Consider the following 19,656-nt stretch of genomic DNA (forward strand, 5'->3'; position numbering starts at 1 on the left):
TCTCTCTCGTATCAGAGGAGCATGCCTATTATTTTGGGTGCGGTGGAACACAGGCAGGATGGTGCTGCTGCAGTCATCTTGCTTGTGGGCTTCCTAGAGGCCCCTGGTTGGCCACTGTGTGAACAGACTGCTGGACTTGCTGGGCCTTGGTCTGATCCAGCAGGGCCTTTCTTAGGTTCTTATGTTATGTTCTTATGCCCCCACCCCCCACTAGCAGCAGTGTAGACAGACGGGGCAGCCACTGCAAAGGCTCCGCCCAGTGCCCACATGGGCAGTGCTGGTTTTTCTGCTCACAACCAGGACTTGCAAGTTACAGAACAAAACGGTCACTCTACCTGCCCGATTCCCCTGTGTGGGTGAACCAGCACCTGCTCAGAGTAATCCTATGACCGCTACATCCAAGGAGGCCTGTTTATTGGTGCTACTTTCCAGCCTACTTGGTGTTGGAACAGAGGGGACCTGTCAGGATGACGCAGGCCTGGGGGCTCAGCCCTGTTCTGCCAGAAAAAGAGAGGCAGGGGGATCTTGTGTGTGTTGGGGTGGGGGGTGCACTCAGGCAGCCTGAAGGGTGGGCTTGGGGCCAGATGCAGCCCGGTACATCTCGATGACTTCTCTCAGGCCTTTGGAGAAATGGAGATCTGCTCCGATGGTCAGGTAGCCCTGTGGGGTGGGGTGGGGTGGGGGGAGAGAAAGAAGATGGGAGGCTGTGCATGAACATCTGAAGCTGTCTTCTACTGAATCAGACCCCCGGTCCATCAAGGTCAGTATTGTCTGCTCAGACCGGCAGCGGCTCTCCAGGGTCTCAGGCTGAGGTCTTTCACATCCCCTACTTGCCTAGACCCTTTAACTGGAGATGCCAGGGATTGAACCTGGGGCCTTCTGCATGACAAGTAGATGCTCCACCACTGAGCCACAGCCCCTTCCCATGCTTTATCTCCGACAGCAAGGGGCAGCTGGACAGAGATGGTTTTGCTCTGGCTGCAGGATGAGCCCCCACCCACCTACCCACCTACCATGTGATTGGTGACCACCTCTTTGGTGAAGTCCATGCCTTCTGGGAGTGGAACCTGGACACCCTTCTTGATTTTGTCTGCAGAGAAAGCGAGGGGAGGGTCCCGGTCCTAGTGTAAGACACTGGTTCTGCCTGGGCCCCTCCCTGGTTGTCAAAGTCCCCCCCCCCCTCCAAAGCCACTCCTTACCGTTAATGATAGGCATAATTGCCAACTGCAGCAGGGTCTTCAGAGGGGCTTGGAGTGGAATCAGCTGGAGGAAATTGGGAGGGAGAGCAGGTGGATGAAAAGGGGGCAGCTGGCCAGGGAGAAGAGTCCCTCACAGGGGTCTTCTCTGGACTGGCGAAAGGTGCCCCCCTGGGTACCCCCCACTCACCGCCAGGGACTCCAGGGCCGACTGATTGGAGGAGACCCGAAACCTAAAAGGGGCAGGGAGGGAGATGTAAGCAGAGGCCTCTTCATTTGCTCCCCCCTCTTGTCTTAGGCCAGGCCTGTCCTACCTTCTCAGGTCCAGCTGGACTTGCAGGGCTTTCTTGCGCAGGGCCACCTTGGCATTCAGCCGGGCATCCTGCAAGGATAGAGACCAAAGCCGGGAATGCCTCTGCCAGGCCCTGCCCACAGAAACAGGGGCCTGCTCCACCCCCCAGCCCCCGGCCAGCAGGACAGCAAAGTATGCAGCGTTACACCCCCATCCCCCAAAAGATGACCCCAGCTAATTATCTAGTGCCCTGACCTGGATGGGCCAGGGTCACCTGCTCTCATCAGTTCTTGGACACTAAGCAGGTTGGCCCCGGTTGGTACCTGGATGGGAGAACATCAGGAGAACCGTGTTCGATTCCCCACCCCTCCTCCACATGAGCGGCAGATGCTTATCTGGTGAACTGGATTTGTTTCCCCACTCCTACACATGAAACCAGCTGGGTGACCGTGGGCTAGTCACAGTTCTCTTAGAGCTCTCTCAGCCCCACCTACCTCACAGGGTGTCTGTTGTGGGGAGGGGAAGGGAAGGTGATTGTAAGCCAGTTTGAGTCTCCCTTAAGTGGTAGAGAAAGTCGGCATATAAAAACCGACTCTTCTTCTTCATCATCAAAGACATCCAGGGTTGCTCCACGGAGGCAGGCGATTGCAAACCACCTCCACACGTCTATCGCCTCGTAAGCTTCATGGGGTTGACATAAGTGTGAATTGGCTGCCAGTTCCTGCCCGGCGCAAGCACAGCCCCCAGCAAAGAGAAGGGCCTGCTGACTCTCTGGGTGGGCTGGGCTGAAATGGCCTGAGGGGATTCTGGGGCAGGAAAACCCCCGCCCTGCCTGGCTTACCACATTCATGCTGGAAAGCTGGACAAGGGGTTCATTGGGGGGCGCCAAGTAGATCCCGAAGGTGCCGGAGACAGACACGGCTGTGCCGGAGCTCTTGATCACGAAGGTGGGGGGAGCCGTCACCTGCATCTGCAGTATCAGAGGCGCGTCGACCACGGAAGGGTTCTGGGGGGGGGGGTCAACGGAAGCGGATCAGCCTGGGAGAGGCCTTTGGGCCATAACAGCACCAAAGAGCACTGCGCCCCGACTTTGTGGAGGGGGCTAGTACAGACCAGGGGGCGCTGGTGGTTTGAGAGATGCACCTCCTGCTCTGGGACCTTCATGGCCAGGAGCAGTCTACCTCTGCTTAAGCGGCTTGTGGGCTGGAAACAGGAGCCTGCATTTGGTGGCCCCGGCATGGCCTGATGCAGCTGGCACCCCTTCCGCTTGCCACCAACGCCCTTTTCTGGCCTGGCGTCTTCCTCTTTCCAGGAACGGTGTGTGCAAAAGCCGCTTGCTTGATGCAAACATATACCACAGCCTGCCCCTTCCCCCCCCCCAAGAGGCCTAGTGCTTCTGAGGGCACTGGGGGCTGGAGCCCAGTGCTGGCAACAGTGTGCCAGCTTCACTCCAGCCTAGGGACAGGCACTGGAGAAGGGCACCACACGGGCACTGCAAATGGCGGCGTCATCACGATCGTCTCGCTCTGCTGCAGCCAAAACAGCAATATGGGGAGGGGGGATCTGCTCAACCCACCTGTTGTTGTGGAGACCTGGCCGTTCTCTGCTTCCTACCTGGAGACCACCCGGGCCTCTTTGACCGCAGCAAGTTCGAGCCACAGAGCTGGCAGAGGACTCAACTGGGTCTTCTTGGCACAGAGATGCCGGGCCCAGTTTTCCTGGGCAGAAGGCCTTGGACCACACACGCTGGGCTGAAGGGGGGGGCTTTGGGGGGGCTGAAAGCAGGAGTCTGCTTTGCTGGGCCCTTCAGCCTGCCCCCCCCCCTTTTGCCTGGTGCGGCAGATCCACAGCCTCCCTGGCTGTGCCACCTACCATCAGCATGATGCTCCCGAAGAAGGAGGCTCTCAGCAAGACATCCAAGTCTTTGGGCACCTGGGAGGAGAGCAGAGGCTCAGGGTGTGCATTCCCCCCCCCACCTGCCCCCCCCCAGGGATCCCCACAAAGAGGGCCCCTCCTCACCCCACATACCTGCTCACCAGCAAGCTCCATGCTCAGAGCCCCAGCTTGGTAGTAAGCAAACAGGGCGGAGTCGAAGAAATACTCCGAGAGAGACAGGTACACCATGCGCTCCGTCTCCTTGACAAGGGGCTCCGTGGCCAAGTTGGGGAGGGTCTGGTTTTCAGCCTCCAGAGGGAAGAACAAGCCCTGGGATGAGGAGAGACCGTTCAGAGGTAACCCTCTGCTTGAAAACATGAGCAACCCGCCCCCCCCCCGCTCCCACACCTGGACTGAAAACACTCCCTGCTGACTGACTGCAGGAGGTCACTATCCGGGGGCAGGCATTTGACCCCCCCCCCCCCACACACACACACACCGTTCAACCTGCCGGATCCCGCCGGTCCCCAAGCGCCCCATGTTGCCGTCGTGTCATCCAAGAAATGCAAGGCAGACATTCATTTTACTGGACTCTTTGGGGAGCCAGCGTGGTGTAGTGGTTAAGAGCGGTGGTTTGGAACAGTGGACTCTGATCTGGAGAACCGGGTTCGATTCCCCACTCCACATGAGCGGCGGAGGCTCATCTGGTGAACTGGATTCGTTTCCCCACTCCTACACATAAAGCCAGCTGGGTGACCTTGGGCTAGCCACAGCTCTCTCAGCCCCACCTACCTCACAGCGTGCTTGTTGTGGGGAGGGGAAGGGAATGTGATTGTAAGCCGGTTTGAGTCTCCCTTAAGTGGTAGAGAAAGTCGGCATATAAAAACCAACTCTCCTTCTTCTAGGTACTGAATGGCTTTCTTCTTCCAGAGCTCAGTGGGGGGCTGGGGCCAGCCCCATTCTTGGGGGCCGCGACCTGGGCCACCACCTGAGCCCCACAAAGCAAGATTGAGTCGGTGCCCAGCCCCAGAGCTGAAGGCACAGGGTCTCTGCCCTTTGGGGAGGCACAAAGGAAATCCCTTGCGAGCAGGCCTGGCATTTGCAGCATCTGGCTGTGTGGGCATGAAGCTCCCCTCCCACGAGGTGCCCTGCTTCCTCTGGCCCTGCCCACGGGGACTCTCCTAAAAGGCTTGTTCTGCTTTTCTGGCAGATGTTGGCCAGAATCCACTCTCCCCCACCCCCTCCGCTGTGCCCCGACCAGGCAACTTCCCTGTCTGCTGAGTATATTTCCATCCCACCCTTCCCCCAAAGAGCTTAAAGTCCTCTACGTGGCTCTTCCCTCCTCTGTTTTATCTTCACAACAACCCTGATGGGCGGGCTAGGCTGAGAGTCGGTGGCTGGCCCACAGTCCCCCAGCAAGCGGCATAGTGGGTGGGGGATTTCAGGCAGCTTCTCCCAGAGCAGCTGCACCACACCAGCTGCCCCCTCGATAGGGTTGCCAGGCCCCTCTTTGCCACCGGCGGGAGATTTTGGGGGCGGAGCCTGAGGAGGGCAGGGTTTGCGGAGGGGAGGGACTTCAATGCCATAGAGTCCAATGGCCAAAGCGGCCATTTTTCTCCAGGTGATCTGATCTCTACCGCCTGGAGATCAGTTGAATTAGCAGGAGATCTCCTGCTACTACCTGGCAGTGGGCAACCCAACCCCTCGCTCTTCGAGCCGATACCTTAAAATCCAGGTCCATGGTGTCAGAAGTGATGACCGGATCGCTCAGGAGGGAGAAGTCGATCCCAACATAATCATCCACTGAATTGTGCACTACAGGGGGTGGGGATGAAGACAGGACATTCTGGCTTGGCCTCCAATACTCCTCTTTGCCCCCCCTTTCATCCTGCTCACATTGATGCCCACAAAACAAAACAATCACCCTCCAATGCCCTCTGCTCCTGTTGCCACAGGGTGTCCCTGGCACTCACCGGGCACGGTGTCCAGGACGGAGTTCAGCAGCACCAGCCCCGCATGGTTCAGCACAGGGCAGATCTGAAAAGAGAAAGAGAAAGGGGTGGGGGGAGCTCCACATAATCCCGGGGGGGGGGGCTTCTGCCTTAAGCGCTTTATGTCCAAAATGGAGCAGGGTTTTTTTCTTGCTTGGCAGCCCAGCCTGTACAGCCCTCCTCCCAACTTTTAGATGGGTATGGGTCGGGAAGGCACTCTGTCCATGCACAAAGGCCCTCAGCAAGTGTGAAAGAGGGAAATGCTGCCGCCCTTTTAGCTGCTGTGGCTCTGAGCACAGCGAGGGGCCTCCAAGGACCAAGGGGCCCCTCCCAGCAGGGAGAGCGCCTTTCCTCCCCACCCCCCGGGGTGGTTAGACCAGGGGGCTTTGTGAGGAGTTCCAATGTTCGGCTCTGTATTTCCCCCCCCCCCCCCAGAACAGAGCTGCAGTGCCGCCCTCCCCGTGAGCTCTGGGGGGGGGGTGTGGGTCCCATCCAGCTGCAGAGATGGGGGATCCCCCTAGGAGGGGGCGGGACTTGAGCTCACCCCTCCTCGTTGCTTCTTACCTGTCGGTTGAGGAGGAGGCGCATGCCGCTGGTGATGAAGGTGGCCAGGAATTCGTACACCTTCCTGGGGAGAGAACAGCAGCCAGCGGCGGGTCAGGCCAGCTCCCCCCCAGCGCAAGAATCGCCCCTCCCTCCCAGGCAGAGACACACCGTCTGACCTCCTTTTAGGGGCCTTCTCCTCCCCCTTCCCACGAGGAAAGCCTGGCTGTGCCTAGCTGGGGTGTCTTTAGGTGGGTGAAATCATACACACACACACACACACACACGCCTAGTTTATGTAAAATGCAAAGAGTTGGAGGACATTTTCTCGTTTGTACTCTGTGCACGTGCAGAGGCTAGCTTAAAACTGCCTCAGGCCGGCAACTGAGGACACAGCTTCTCCAGACCCTAGGTAGAATGTAACTACTCAGGTGGAAGAGTGTGTGAGAGAGGGGGTGAGCCTAGATTTCCTGGGGCCCGCAATATAAAAGGATCTTCCCTCTCAGGTGAGAGAAGCTCCTAGAAGCTTATGGCCTGGGGGTGGGGGCTGGTTAGGAATGAAGCAGGAGATCTTTGCCTCTTTGGGTAGGGGCTGTGGGTCAGAGGTAGAGCATCTGCTTGGCATGCAGCAGGTCCCAGGTCCAATCCCTGGCATCTCCAGTTAGACTAGGTGTCGCGAGAATTTTTTGTATTGAACGTTAGTTCATATTAAATATATTAGTTTATATTAAATGAGTTTGGGTTAAGAATAACCACATGCATACCTTAATATCATAACCTATAGTCACACAAAACCTGACTAAGGCTTTCAGAAAGCAGCCCTTTATCTGACCCCAACTTTTCCATTAGGTTCCTGACCTTAGAAAGTAACAGGACATTTGCATTGCTAACGGTTAATCACCCACAGCACATCAGATGCCCCAAATTTATGTTTATAACACCAAGGTTATTAAAACAGACAACAAATTATCTGTCCACTTAAGGGAGGAGATTGTTTTGGTACATTGACAGTTGGACAGGACAATCAGTTAGCAGATCCGGACACTGAAAGAATTATTATGGAACAAGATATTTCTAAACAATTTAGTCATGATTTGTGGAAACTCATTTCCTAAAGAATGTGACAAGGAGGGGTCATTTGAGACCTTCTCCTCACGGTCCAGCCCATAAAAGGCTGGTCCAAATATCCAGTCTTTTGTCCTTCCACGGAGAGATCACAGACCCATTGAATGGTTGCCACCTCTGTCTCTCTCTCTCTGGAAGTGACCCAGAGGCCTTTGTAACTGTTTGTCTGTTAGTATGTGTACGTTTGTTAAATGCTGTCATGTATATTCAGTTAAATATTGCTTTCTCCTTTGCTTCATATTCTTTTAGTAAGTTCAATAAAACTGTTTGGTTTACAGTTCGTATGGTTTGAATGCTGTTTAAGAGTGACTGTGTAAGAGTGCTTCTCTGTATGCAAGATCCTTTTCTATCCAGATCTCTCTGGGTTGCTTTTTGGTAAGTGAAGCAGGCAGAGAAAAAACCATGCACAACGAACTACAAGAGGCGGGGGGACAAAATAATTTCTCCCAACACTAGGCAAGTAGGTGATATGAAAGACCCCTGCCTGAGACCCTGGAGACCAAGTCCTATGAGGAAAGGTTGAAGGAGCTGGGTATGTTTAGCCTGAAGAGGAGAAGACAGAGGGGATATGAGAACCATGTTCAAGTACTTGAAGGGCTGTCATATAGAGGAGGGTGCCGAGTTGTTTCCTGTTGCCCCAGAAGGTCGGACCAGAACCAACGGGTTGAGATTAAATCCAAAGAGTTTCCGTCTAGACATTAGGAAGAATTTTCTAACAGTTAGAGCGGTCCCTCAGTGGAACAGGCTTCCTCAGCAGGTGGTGAGCTCTCCTTCCCTGGAGGTTTTTAAGCAGAGGCTGAATGGCCATCTGTCAGCAATGCTGATTCTATGACCTTAGGCAGTTCATGAGAGGGAGGGCATCTTGGCCATTTTCTGAGTGTGGAGTGGGGGTCACTGGCGGTGTGTATGAGGCAGTTGTGAATTTCCTGCATTGTGCAGGGGGTTGGACTAGATGACCTTGGTGGTCCCTTCCAACGCTATGATTTTATGATTCTATTAATAACTTTTTTTTAAGTGGGCACAATCTGAATGAACAGGGAATCAACTCAAGGCAAACAGGGTAGGGGGGGTTTTGCAAAGTGGGAGAAAAAGAGCATCCGGGCCCCGAGAGCAAGAAACCAAATGGTGCACAGCCAGAGGCAAGGCCAAGCTTCTGGGGGGTGTACCTGAGCGTGCCGCTGAATCCTGCCTGCATGCGGGCGATGGAAGCATTGCAGCTGATGTTGGAGATTTTCAGGCGCCCAGCGGCGTCCTTCGAAAGCCCCAGCGCCGTGTGAATGTGCACACCCTCAGCAGAAGTGTTAATGGATCCGATGTCATAGCTGGGGAGTGAGGGGTTAAGGCCAGTGAGGAGGGGGGGGGAAGGCTCTCCTCCCGGCAGCAGAGATTTCAAGGGGTTGGAAGACCATTCATCTACCCAACCCACTGGCAGAACCCAGAGCCCCGCATTTGAGAAGAGGTGCCTTGCAAGAGATCGCTTGCAAGCACCTGGCTAGCCACTGTGTGAACAGACTGCTGGACTTGATGGGCCTCCTGGGTCTGATCCAGCAGGGACTTTCTTACATTCTTATCACATGAGGACTGGGGCAGGGGCAGATCAGCAGAGGAAGAAGGGCTCACCCCCCCCCCCCGCCCAGTCAGACTTAGGAGGGAAAGCCCCAGGAGGGTGGCAGCCTGAGACTGGCAGGCCGCAGGTCCCGGGTTCTCGGCCGCCGGCTGCGAGCACAGAGATCACTTACAAGAACCAATAGAGCATCTGGCGCCGGAAGCGCAGGGTGATGGAGGCGTTGACGATGTCGAAGGCCAGGTGCTGCCGGGGCTGGAAGCGCAGGTCCGAGTGGGTCATCTGGAGGTGGGTCACCCGCACACTGCCAGGGAGACACCAGACTGACCAGGCTGCCCACGTGCCCCCCACCCACCCCCAGAAGTCTGTTTCGTGATGCTCTGGCACGGGGTTCCTCCCTCTCGCTCCCATCCTCCCTCCCCCAAGTACTGTGCCCCCTCCCCAAAGAGCATCTCTGGGGCTCAGCAATGACTGTGGCTCAGTGCTAGAGCCTCTGCTTGGCATGCAGAAGGTCCAAGGTTCAATCCCCGGCATCTCCAGTTGAAGGGACCAGGAAGTCGGTGATGTGAAAAACCCCGGCTGCCGGTCACAGTAGACAATACTGACTTTGATGGACCAAAGGCAGCTTTGTGTGTTCATGACCATTCCTAAGGGCCAGCCCCTCCCCCAGGCCACACTGGGTGTTGCTGAACAGGGGCTTGCTGGGCAGAAGCAGGGCTTAGCTGGCAGTCTCTGGGCCTCTCTTGGAAGCCACGCTGCTCTGCCTGACTCCAGGCTGCGGCCCAGGGGCAGGGTCCCGGCCTCACCCACCTCACTGCAGGAATCCCAGTGACTTCCCCTTGCTGGGACAGCCAATGGTCCATGGCTGATCAGCCCTGGAGGTGCGGGCACTGCTGCACCCAGTGGACCTCCGTCTGTTCTGGGCACAGAAGGGGCAGCCGAGCAGACTCACTTGCTGATGTTGTAGTGGAACTGGCCCTCCTTGCCGTGCAGGTCACCCAGGGTGATGTTGTGCAACTCCTGCTCCACGAAGCGCAGCCCCTCCTGCTTCACTGCAAAAGCCCCACAGTGGCGTCAACACACACACACACACAGCCTCCCCCGGAGAGCCAACAGAAAGCCAGGACGGGGTTCTGGGCAGCAGAAGCCAGCACCCCCACCTGACCCACCCCCTTCCTGTGGGCCAGATGGTGCCACCAAGCAGCATACTCCAGGCCCAGAGCACCGACCCCTCTGCTGCGGGCCCGAGTAAAACCAAGGGCTTGACCCATCTTTCCCCCATCCTCCCTTGCCAGATGAGCCCAGGGCTCTACGCAGGCTCAGCTGGGCATGGAGCAACAGAGCGGGCCTGCATGGGACTCCTCCGCGAGGTCCCAATCCCCCATCCCTGGTTCCTTACCCAGGTCCAAGCCCTTGGCTGTGATTCGGATCCTGCATCCTGGCGGGCCTGTGCCAGCTGCTGAGCTCAGCCAAAGCGGCAGGAGCAGGAAGCTGTACAAAACCATGCTGGAAATCTGCCTGCAGGGTGCGGGGACAGGAGTGGAGGAGAGAAAAGCAATCTGGTGGTTGTTCTCAGGTGGGCCGCAGCTCCCCTCCCCCAGGCAGGCTCTCTACAGGTCACAGACGTAGCCCTTGCTCTGCCCAGACAGGAGGGCAATTCTCGGTGCATTTGCGAGTGATTGCCCCCCCTTTCAGGTCACTTCTACTGCTGTTCACGGTGTGGCTTTCTTTTGAGGGAGTTGGGAATGTTTAGTCTGGAGAAGAGGAGATTGTGGGGGGGGACACACGATTGCTCTCTTTCAGGATTTGAAGGGCTGTCACTTAGAGGAGGGCAGGGAGCTGTTCCTGTTGGCAGCAGAGGAGAGGACTCGCAATAATTGCGGGCAGAAAGGTACCAGCTGGATATCAGGGAATTTTTTTTTACAGTTCAAAGAAAGCTAATAGGAAGAAAGTAGATTCCTTGGAAATGTAGTGTTGGAGGAGAGTGTTACGGATACCCTGGACTGCCAAAAAAACATCAGTTGGTTATAGATCAAATCAAGCCTGAAATGACTCTAGGAGCTAAAATGACTAAGCTGAGGTGATTGTATTTTGGTCACATTAATAAAAGACAAGAGTCACTGGAAAAGACAATCATGCTACAAAAAGTTGAGGGCAGCAGGGAAAGAGGAAGACCCAACAAAAGATGGATGAACTCTATAAAGGAACCCACGGCCCTCAGTTTGCAAGACCTGAGCAAGGCTGTCAAAGGTAGAACATTTTGGAGGACTTTGATTCATAGGGTTGCCCTGAGTCAGAAGTGACTTGACGGTACTTAACACACACACACAAGAGTAGTTCGACAGTGGAATGGGCTACCTAGGGAGGTGGTGAGCTCCCCCTCACTGGCAGTCTTTAAGCAGAGGCTGCACAAACACTTGTCAAGAATGCTCTAGGCTTATCCTGCATTGAGCAGGGGGTTGGACTAGATGGCCTCTATGGCCCCTTCCAACTGTATGATGATTCTATGAGGAGGCATCTCATTGCTTCCTTGGCCATTCACTTGCCGAGTCATTGCTACCAGGTGTGGAAATGGCCACCGGTTTAAAACCAGGCACATTCATAGCAATTGCTAAGTGAGGATCTAATATTGTCAAGGCTTGGCGGGGAGGGGGGCAGCTTCCCCTTTTAAATTTCATTCTGGCGTCATTGGCCAGTGCAGGGGGGGGGAATGCTTTCCCCCCTCAGTCCTCCCGATGCACATCTGGCAGCAGACCAAAGTTGCTCCCCCTCGTGGCTACTTTCCAGAACTACAGGCTTATCCGGGGAGTCTCCAGCTGTTCAAATTGACTTTCACTTTTGAACAGTTGCTGTTATTTGGCTTTCACTTTAGTTCCCCCACCCCACCCTAGGACAAAAGATGCTGAGAAGAACTGTTCGAGGGATCACTCGCATTTCTGGAACTCTGATAGAATATTACAGTTTTTCACAGCTCCCGCAGGTGCCCAACCTGCAAATGGGCAAAACCAACCTCTGCCCCTAGGCCTGCTTTCTCTGTCTGTGGCTCCCTCCTTGCGGAATGGCCTGCCAGAGGAGGTGAGGAAGGCTTCGACTCTCCTGGCCTTCTGCAAACAATGAACTCTTCAAGAGGGCTTTTCTACCCAGGCAATGAAGTAGCTCTGGACGCAATGATTCACAAAGTTACTTAGAACAATCATTCAAAACAGATAAAACAGAGATTCAAAACAGATAAAAGGAAGTATTTTTTCACACAACGCATAGTTAAATTGTGGAACTCCCTGCCCCAGGATGTGGTGATGGCTGCCAGCTTGAAGGGCTTTAAGAGGGGAGTGGACATATTCATGGAGGAGAGGGGTATTCATGGCTATTAGTTAGAATGGATACTGGTCATACTGCATACCTATTCTCTCTAGTATCAGAGGAGCATGCCTATTATTTTGGGTGTGGTGGAACACAGGCAGGATGGTGCTGCTGCAGTCAAAGTCTTGTTTGTGGGCTTCCTAGAGGCACCTGGTTGGCCACTGTGTGAACAGACTGCTGGACTTGATGGGCCTTGGTCTGATCCAGCAGGGCCTTTCTTATGTTCTTAATCATCATGGACGGCGGCCTCTACTGCTGCCTATAGCTTATTGTAAGTCAGATCCTGTTACATAATTTCTGTACTGCTTAATGTGTCATGTGAATACTTATTCTGTGCTACAGTTCTTTCCGGTGGTTCCCAGCTTCTAAAATGCTAACGCATTAGTTACTGAACGTCTCATTTCTTTGGTGATTGTACAGGCTGGCCATGTGTAATTTGCCTTGAGTCCCTGTGAGAAAGGTGGACTATAAATAACATAAATCAATAAATAAAGTTGTTTTCTGCTGTAGAATGAACGGCCCGAGAGGGCATCTCTATAATAGAACTGTCCAGTGCGATGATGGTGGTGGCGCCTACTTAGAATCATAGAGCTGGAAGGGACCACCAGGGTCATCTAGTCCAACCCCCTGGACAATGCAGAAAATTCACAACTACCACCCCCACACACACACAGTGACCCCCACTCCATGCCCAGAAGATGGCCAAGATGCCCTCCCTCTCATGAGCTGCCTAAGGTCACAGAATCAGCATTGCTGACAGATGGCCATCTAACCTCTTCTTAAAAACCTCCAGGGAAGGAGAGCTTACCACCTCCCGAGGAAGCCTGTTCCACTGAGGAACTTTCACTGCCCTGTTTTGCACTTTGTAATCCATCCTCTGCCTTATGCATAGTTTAACCGCCTTAGAGGGTTTACAGCTGGCCTCATTCCCCAGTTCCCTAATCCTGATCCAATTGCATGGTTGATTGGCTGTCTGATGTCGTCTGATTGCTCTGATCTGTATCCTGCAATCCGTCTTGGACGGCCCAGGCTAGCCCCGTCTTGTCAGGACTCCCAAACTAAGACGGCGGAGCGTTGTCGAGCTGGAAGGGGCCCCCAGCCAGCCAGCCAGCCCAACCAACCCCCGGGCTCGACGCATAGCAGACCTGAAGCATTCCCTCCCTCCAGCCGCCGCTTGAAGACTGCCGGCAGGGGGAGCGCCGCGCCCCCCCCCCCGGCTGCTGAACAACAGGGGACCACCCAAGCAGTGCAGGGTCGCCCCGGGGAGGCAGGCGATGGCAAACCACCTCCGCTGGCCTCTGGCCTTGAAAGGAGGGCTGGCCACGTTTCGGCTGCGACGCCACCGCTTCCCAGCACCAGTCTACCAGGCGGCCTGACCTGGACGGGCCAGGCTCTGGTCGGGGCTTGGGCCCTTCGGCCGGGTCAGCCCCGGTTAGCCCTTGGCTGGGAAGCCCAGCCGCCTCTGTGGGCCTCCTTCCACGAAATCCCCGGAGGGGCGGCCGTCGGTCGGCTGCCCAAGTACTGGTCCCGCGGCACTGTTTCGGTCCCGGCGAGCGAGGCGCACGGTCAGCGGAGCCCTCCCCCTCGGAACCCCGCGCCTCGCCGGCCCCAGCACCGCCCCCCGGCAGGACCCGCGCCCGGAGCACCCCCGCGGGGCTTCTGCCTGCCCTGCCGCTCCCGAGCGGGCGTGGGTACCACCGGCGACCCCCCCCCCCCCGAGGGAGCCCTGCTCTCGGCCCACTTCGCGCGGCAGTCGCTCCTCCCGCCAGGACGCCGCCGTCGGAAGCTTCGTCGGGCGGCGGCACCTTTCCCCTCCGGGCCCGGAGCCGGCTACGCTTCCCTCCCCAGAGAGCCGGGAGCGGCGCCAGCTCGGCCATGCATGGGGGGGGGGGGCAGGGCAGGGCTGGCAGGGCGCGCGGGGATCCCTCCCGGGCCGGGACCCGCACGCGCTTCGCCGCTTCCCAGCAAGAGGAGCCGAAGGGCTTTGCGCCTTTGATATGCAGCGGCTGTCCCGGCCCGCTGGAGCGCCGCCAACGGAGGGGCAGATGCAGCCAGGCCTCTCCCAGGAGCCCAGAAGGGGGGCGTCTTGTTCCGGCCGCCCGGGCTGCCCTCCCCGTGAGGGGCGAAGGCGGACTGCCCTGCTGCTGCGAACCGCCCCGGGAGCTCGGCCTGGGTCTCCCCCGCCTCGCCCCCCCCCTCGAATCAGGCGGCCTCGAGTCTGCCCGCGTCCCGGAGCCCTGTCACGGGGGGGGGGGGCGGACTGAGCAGGGCCCGGGCAGCCCCCGACGTGGTGCGGCGCTTTCGCCGGAGATGGGACGAGGCGGGCCGGCCGGCTCCCCGCTCCCTCCCTCGGGCCAACGGCCTTGCCCCCCACCCCCGCGCCTGCACGCGGCTCCCCCCCCTTCCCGCCGCCCCGGGCTGTCTGGCGAGCTCCCCGCCCGGCAGTCAGGGACGCCCCATCGGGGATCGGTGGCGCCCCGCGCCGCAGGGACTCACCCGCCGCCCAGCGCCAGTCCCTCGGTGTGGCCGGCGACTGCCCGCCGCCCGCCTCCCGCCGCCGCCTTTATAGCTGCCCCCGCCGCGCCCGCCAGAGGAGGAGACCGGCCGGCCGGCCGGGCGGGCAGGCAGAGGCGGGGGGCGCTGGGGGCTGCGCCCTTCGGCTCCCCGCGCTCCATCCGGAGCGGTGTGGGCCGCCCTCCGCGCAGCGGGCGATTCGAGCCCCTCGGCCTTCGCCCCCCGGGCCTGCCTCCGGCCGGCCCGGCCCCCTCCCCAGCCGCACCCGGGTCTGGCGGCGCTCCGTCGGGGGCCTCCGGGGCGCTCCGGGACGTGCAGATGACCCCGAGCGAGGGCCGCGAGAGCGGAACACCGTCGAGGAGGGGACGCGAACCGAAAGGGATGCGGCGAAACCGGCGCCCAGTTCTGCAGGCAGATGCCGGAGTGGCGCGGGCGCGCTCCCGGGGGAGAGGCACAAGGGGCTTCAGGCGCGCGCGGGCCGGCCCGGAGAGAGGCCGGTGCGGTTTGCAGGCTGCCTGAACCCCAGCGCAAGCCCCGCCTCGGGGGAAGAAGCCCTCGGGCCCCCTCCGCTCTGCCCGGCCCACCCTGGTGCCCCCTTCCAAATATTGCCCTGTAGGAAAGGCTAGAAAGAAAGGGGGAAGGGCTGCCCGGGGGGGGGGGTCTGAAAAGGCTTGAAGGAAGGGAGTATGTTGAGCATGGAGAAGAGAAGGCGGGGGGGGGCAGGGTTGGGCTCTCCACCTCCTGGAAAGGCCCTCGCCTGGAAGAGGGCGCAGGCTGGCTCCAGAGGGCAAGGCGAAATCTCCTGGGGGTGAACTTTCAGAGAAACAGCTGGCCCTTGCAGAGGCCTCTGCCCAGAATGCAGGAGCTTCACATGTCCTGCACTACAGGGGGGGGGGGATGGCTCCTAAGGCCCCTCCCACCAATAGGACTCTTCGACCCACTTACATCCAAGGATCAGAGAACTGAACCTGGGTTTCCTTAACCACCTACAGGGCAAAGGATATTCTGCCATCCCCCCCCCACCCTTGCCCCAGCCTCTGTCACCAGCACATGGAGCGGTGGATTCTGATCTGGAGAACTGGGTTCGATTCCCCACTCCTCCACATGAGCGGCAGAGGCTAATCTGGATTTGTTTCCCCACTCCTCCATGCGAAGCCAGCTGGGTAACCTTGGGCTAGTCACACTCTCTCAGCCCCACCTCACAGGGTGCCTGTTGTGGGGAAGGGAAGGTGATTGTAAGCCGGTTTGATTCTCCCTTAACTGGTAGAGAAAGTCGGCATATAAAAACCAACTCTTCTTCTTCTGCTACTCTTCTGCCAGCGGGCAGACCATTGCGAGGGCCTGAATGGCCCCCAGGAGGGGGTGACCCCTTCTCTCCCAGAACTGTGTGATGCCAGGGGTGACCTCCAGGATTCCTGGGGCCTTGGCAAGGGATTCTGGCTCTGGTGCTGGCCCTTACAGAGCCTCTGTCTTGTCCAGGGCCCCTCCTTCTGGAGTTGTGTGCACTCAGGACCACTGCCATGCCTGAAACATGCAAAAAAAAAAAAAAAAAAAAAAACCCAAAGCAAGGGAGACTAGGAAAGGAAGCATCTCCACTCCCAGCTGGCTCTGAGCACCAGAAACTCAGGATCCGGTGAAAAGCTCCATCTGGGAGAATGAATGAGGAAACAGGAACAATTCCCAAGTGGGGGGGGGGCACAGAAGATAGAAACCAAGCCCTCATTGCACAGAAAGGCCTCTTCGGCCTCCCCTTCCCCCATCCTTTTCTTTGAGGCTGATTCTGTCCTGTGGAAAGGAGGGGTGAACTGCGGAGGGGCCACACCAGAACCAGGGGGATTCGGCCCAGGTGGGAAGGAGCCCTTGGAGGAGTTCACCTGCCATCAGCACTACCGTCAGCATGAAGGATCCACAACCATTCAGTGTCATTGACAGAATCTGTGTTTCAAAAAGAGAGAGAAAAGAGAAGTATGGGGAAGAAAGCTGCCCAGGGAGGGGGGGGGGCTGGCTCAGTGACAGAGAAGCTGCGTTACCCACAGAAGGGCCCAGGTTCCATCTGACATAGTCAGCTTTAAAGGGGGGGGGTGTTAAACATATACATGCGGGACAGGTCTATCAGTACCTACTCTCACGGTGGTGAGTAAAGGGAACCTCCATATTCAGGGGCAGTCAACCTCTAAATCCCAGAGCCAGCAAATAACATCAGCGGAAGGTCTCAACCTCTATTTCCTGTTGGACCTCCAGAGGAACTGGCCGGCCACTGTGTGAGACGGGATGCTGGACTAGATTGACCCTCACCGTTCTGGTCCAGCAGGGCTCTTCGTATACATGAGCACACCCATGAAGCAGCCTTCTGCTGAATCAGACCCCCTTGGTCCATCCAAGTCAGTGTTGTCTACTCAGAGGGGCTAGTGGCTCTCCAGGGTCTCAGGTCTTTCACAGCACCCTGCTGCTTGGTCCTTTTAATTGGAGATGCTGCTGGGAATGGAACCTGGGGCCTTCTGCATGCAAAGCAGATGCTTTTCCACCGAGCCACGGCCCCTCCCGTGAAAGGAGCTCAGCTAACAGGTGAGCAAATACCCAGGAGAGCTACTTCTAGTCACCAAATACAGGGAGGTCCCAGGCTGGCCCCTGGGTCGGATCTGTAGGTGTGTTGTGGGAGTCCTTGCTTCCACGTGGTGGCTGGAGATCTCCTGGAATTACAATCGATCTCCAGACGACAGATGTTATGTATGTGTTAGAAGGTAAGCAGGGGGAAATCCTAGGAGCTTGAGTCCTGGGCAAAGGCTCCTAGCCCTGCTCGCCCCATTGGCCGAAACCGGGCCGCACTATTGGCCCTAAGCCAGCATGCGCCATTGGGCACAGGAAGGTTGTTTCCCCCTATCACGGATCGGGGGGGGAGCGGCCACAGGTGGCCAGGGGGGCATATAAGCAGGACCATTCCCAAGGTATCCCCAGTTCTGTTCTACCCTACAATAAACGTTGGTTGCATTGAACTCCATTTCCGACCTCTTGAATCCTGCCCACGCAGACTTAACAACAGAGACCAGTTCCCGTGGAGGAAATGGCTGCTTTGGAAGGTGGGGCTCCGTGGCATTGTACTCCATTTGAAGTCCCTCCCCTCTCCAAACCCTCCCCAGGCTCCACCCCCAAAATCTCCAGGTATTTCCCAACCCAGAACTGGCAACCCTATAGTATTATACTGTATTTATTTCATGGCTTTTAAATTGTTTAATCCATAGGGTTGCCAACCTCCAGGTGGTGGCAAGAGATCTCCTGCTGTTATAACTGATCTCCAGTCGATAGAGTTCCCCTGGAGAAAATGGCCACGTTGACAATTGGACTCTATGGCATTGAAGTCCCTCCCCTCTCCAAACCCCGCCTTTCTTAGACTCCACCCCAAAAACCTCCCACCGGTGGTGAAGAGGGACCTGGCAACCCTATTAATCCACTTTGAGTCCAAGTGGGAAAGGCAGACTCCAAATGAAGTAAGAAAGTGACAAACTCCCCAGAGCGGCCAGCGGAGCGGACGCCTTTGCCACTGTGCCCCAACAATGGCTGTGTGGAGCAGTCGGCCGGATCCCCCTGGAAGGGGAGGGAGGGGCTCTGCATGGTGGTTCTGAGTCCAACAGCTGTGGAGCTCGGCCCTCCTGGCCTTCCATGTGGGGTCATTCAAGAATGCTTTGGTGCCTGGCTTCCTGTGAAGATGCCGACCCAGCGCCATGTCTTCTCAGTTCGCTCGGAAGAACCGAGAGGTGTTTTAAATCGGGGCTCTCTTCAAAAGCCCCGTCTCCAATCCTAAACAGGGGATTGGAATGCAGGTAACTTCCTGCTGCCGAGAAGAGCGGTTTTGACTCCCAACCTCCCCCCTCCTGCAGAGGGGGAGAGATGGTTTGAGTCCCGCCGGCTGAGGAGGATTTCATCGCCATAAAACGCCTCGAGGAACAGAAGCTATGGTCCCCTTCACATTACACCAATAAATTTTACAAGCAAATGAAAGAGAAACCCCGTCTTTCAAGCTCCATGTAAGTTACTAGAATTCCTTTTGCTTACTACCAAGGATTTGAACAACTGGAATTGTTTAAAATCCAACTAAGACTTTACATCCCACCACCCAGACTTTTAAATGAACATCCTGCTAAAAAGTCTGTTTAAAACAATATAAATTGAATTAGCAAGAATGCTTTGGTGCCTAGAAGCTGCAGCGCAGAGCCTTTGGCCTGCGGGGGAAGCTCTCTCTCCTGGATCCGGCCATGGCCCTGTGGGAACCAGGCCCTGGGCCGCCACTGATAGCAGGCCACCCTGCCAAAGGTCGCTTTTCCCAGAGGGAGCTCCCGGGACCTGAGCAGAGAACAACGTGGTTCGCTGCAAATGCAGAGCAAGAGGCCGCCTTGCGGCTCAGGGCTGTGGCTGTTCCTGGCGTTGTCTGTGCTGCTTTTTGGCCCCCTTGGCAAGTATCAGCAGGTGCTGCTGGTGGCATCCTGGGCCCTTTGTTCTTCGGGCAGCCTGAGAATGAGGCATCTAGGAAAGACGGGTCTCTTCTTGCAGCCTGGAAAGACAGGAAGTTCAGGCAAGCGCTGGGGGAGGGGGGGGGGCTGGCGGCAGACGGGGGCATTTCTCAGTTGTCTGTGTAAAGAATCCAGAGGGGGACGTTCTGCTTCCTTCCCACAAGAAGCCCATCCAAGTGTGCCCCCCCCCCCAAATGGGTGACAGATTGCTCTGCAGGCCTCTACAGGGGCTTCTCCGCAGAGGCAATGCTCTCGTGCGTCCAGGGCTCAGCCCCCTGCCCTGCCCTGTTGGGGCTTGAATCTCGGGTTGCTCCGCTCCATGTCTGCTCCTGACAAATTGCTAATGATTTTCCTTAACGAAATGTTTAGTGGCTTGTGGGTCGTTGAACTGAGTCGGCCTCCCAGCTCCACTTATCCTGAATCTGTGGAGACGGTTAATCTTTGCAGTCCAACCAGACAGTGACCCCCCCCGTCCCCCAGGCCTCCCTATTGAAATTAGGGTGTGTGTGTGTGGGGGGGTACTTGGTGAAGAGTCATCTGCTGCTTAGGTACAGGAGCTGAGGGTTGCCAGCTCTGGAAAAATAGGTACTCGGGTGGCACCTTTAACAGTCCTGTTCTGGCCTCAGCTGCTGGGGACTCTATGGCATTGAAGTCCCTCCCCTCACACCCGCTTCGGCAGATGCTGCGTGGC

At 57.1% G+C, this 19,656-nt stretch overlaps 2 protein-coding genes across 2 annotated transcripts in view; one reads left to right on the forward strand and one right to left on the reverse strand.

The window, feature by feature from the left end:
• Positions 1–552: 552 nt before the first annotated feature.
• PLTP (phospholipid transfer protein) lies at positions 553–10,091 on the reverse strand. The gene is made up of 15 exons (XM_056844590.1): positions 9,986–10,091; positions 9,539–9,638; positions 8,762–8,890; positions 8,189–8,344; positions 5,919–5,982; positions 5,337–5,400; positions 5,087–5,178; positions 3,517–3,693; positions 3,361–3,420; positions 2,330–2,494; positions 1,511–1,578; positions 1,387–1,429; positions 1,200–1,263; positions 1,014–1,090; positions 553–660 (listed from the first exon to the last, which is right to left on the reverse strand). The coding sequence occupies exons 1-15, from the start codon at positions 10,089–10,091 to the stop codon at positions 553–555; spliced, it is 1,473 nt and encodes a 490-aa protein (XP_056700568.1).
• Positions 10,092–11,644: 1,553 nt separating this feature from the next.
• LOC130473431 (collagen alpha-1(I) chain-like) overlaps positions 11,645–19,656 on the forward strand; it is a 30,119-nt gene continuing 22,107 nt past the window's right edge. The window contains exons 1-3 of the mRNA XM_056844952.1: positions 11,645–11,661; positions 13,114–13,637; positions 13,700–14,962. Coding sequence (XP_056700930.1) covers positions 11,645–11,661; positions 13,114–13,637; positions 13,700–14,962 — 1,804 coding nt within the window. The remainder of the gene's footprint in view (positions 11,662–13,113; positions 13,638–13,699; positions 14,963–19,656) is intronic.

Source organism: Euleptes europaea, chromosome 2 (genome assembly GCF_029931775.1).
Source record: "Euleptes europaea isolate rEulEur1 chromosome 2, rEulEur1.hap1, whole genome shotgun sequence".
Taxonomy (NCBI): domain Eukaryota; kingdom Metazoa; phylum Chordata; class Lepidosauria; order Squamata; family Sphaerodactylidae; genus Euleptes; species Euleptes europaea.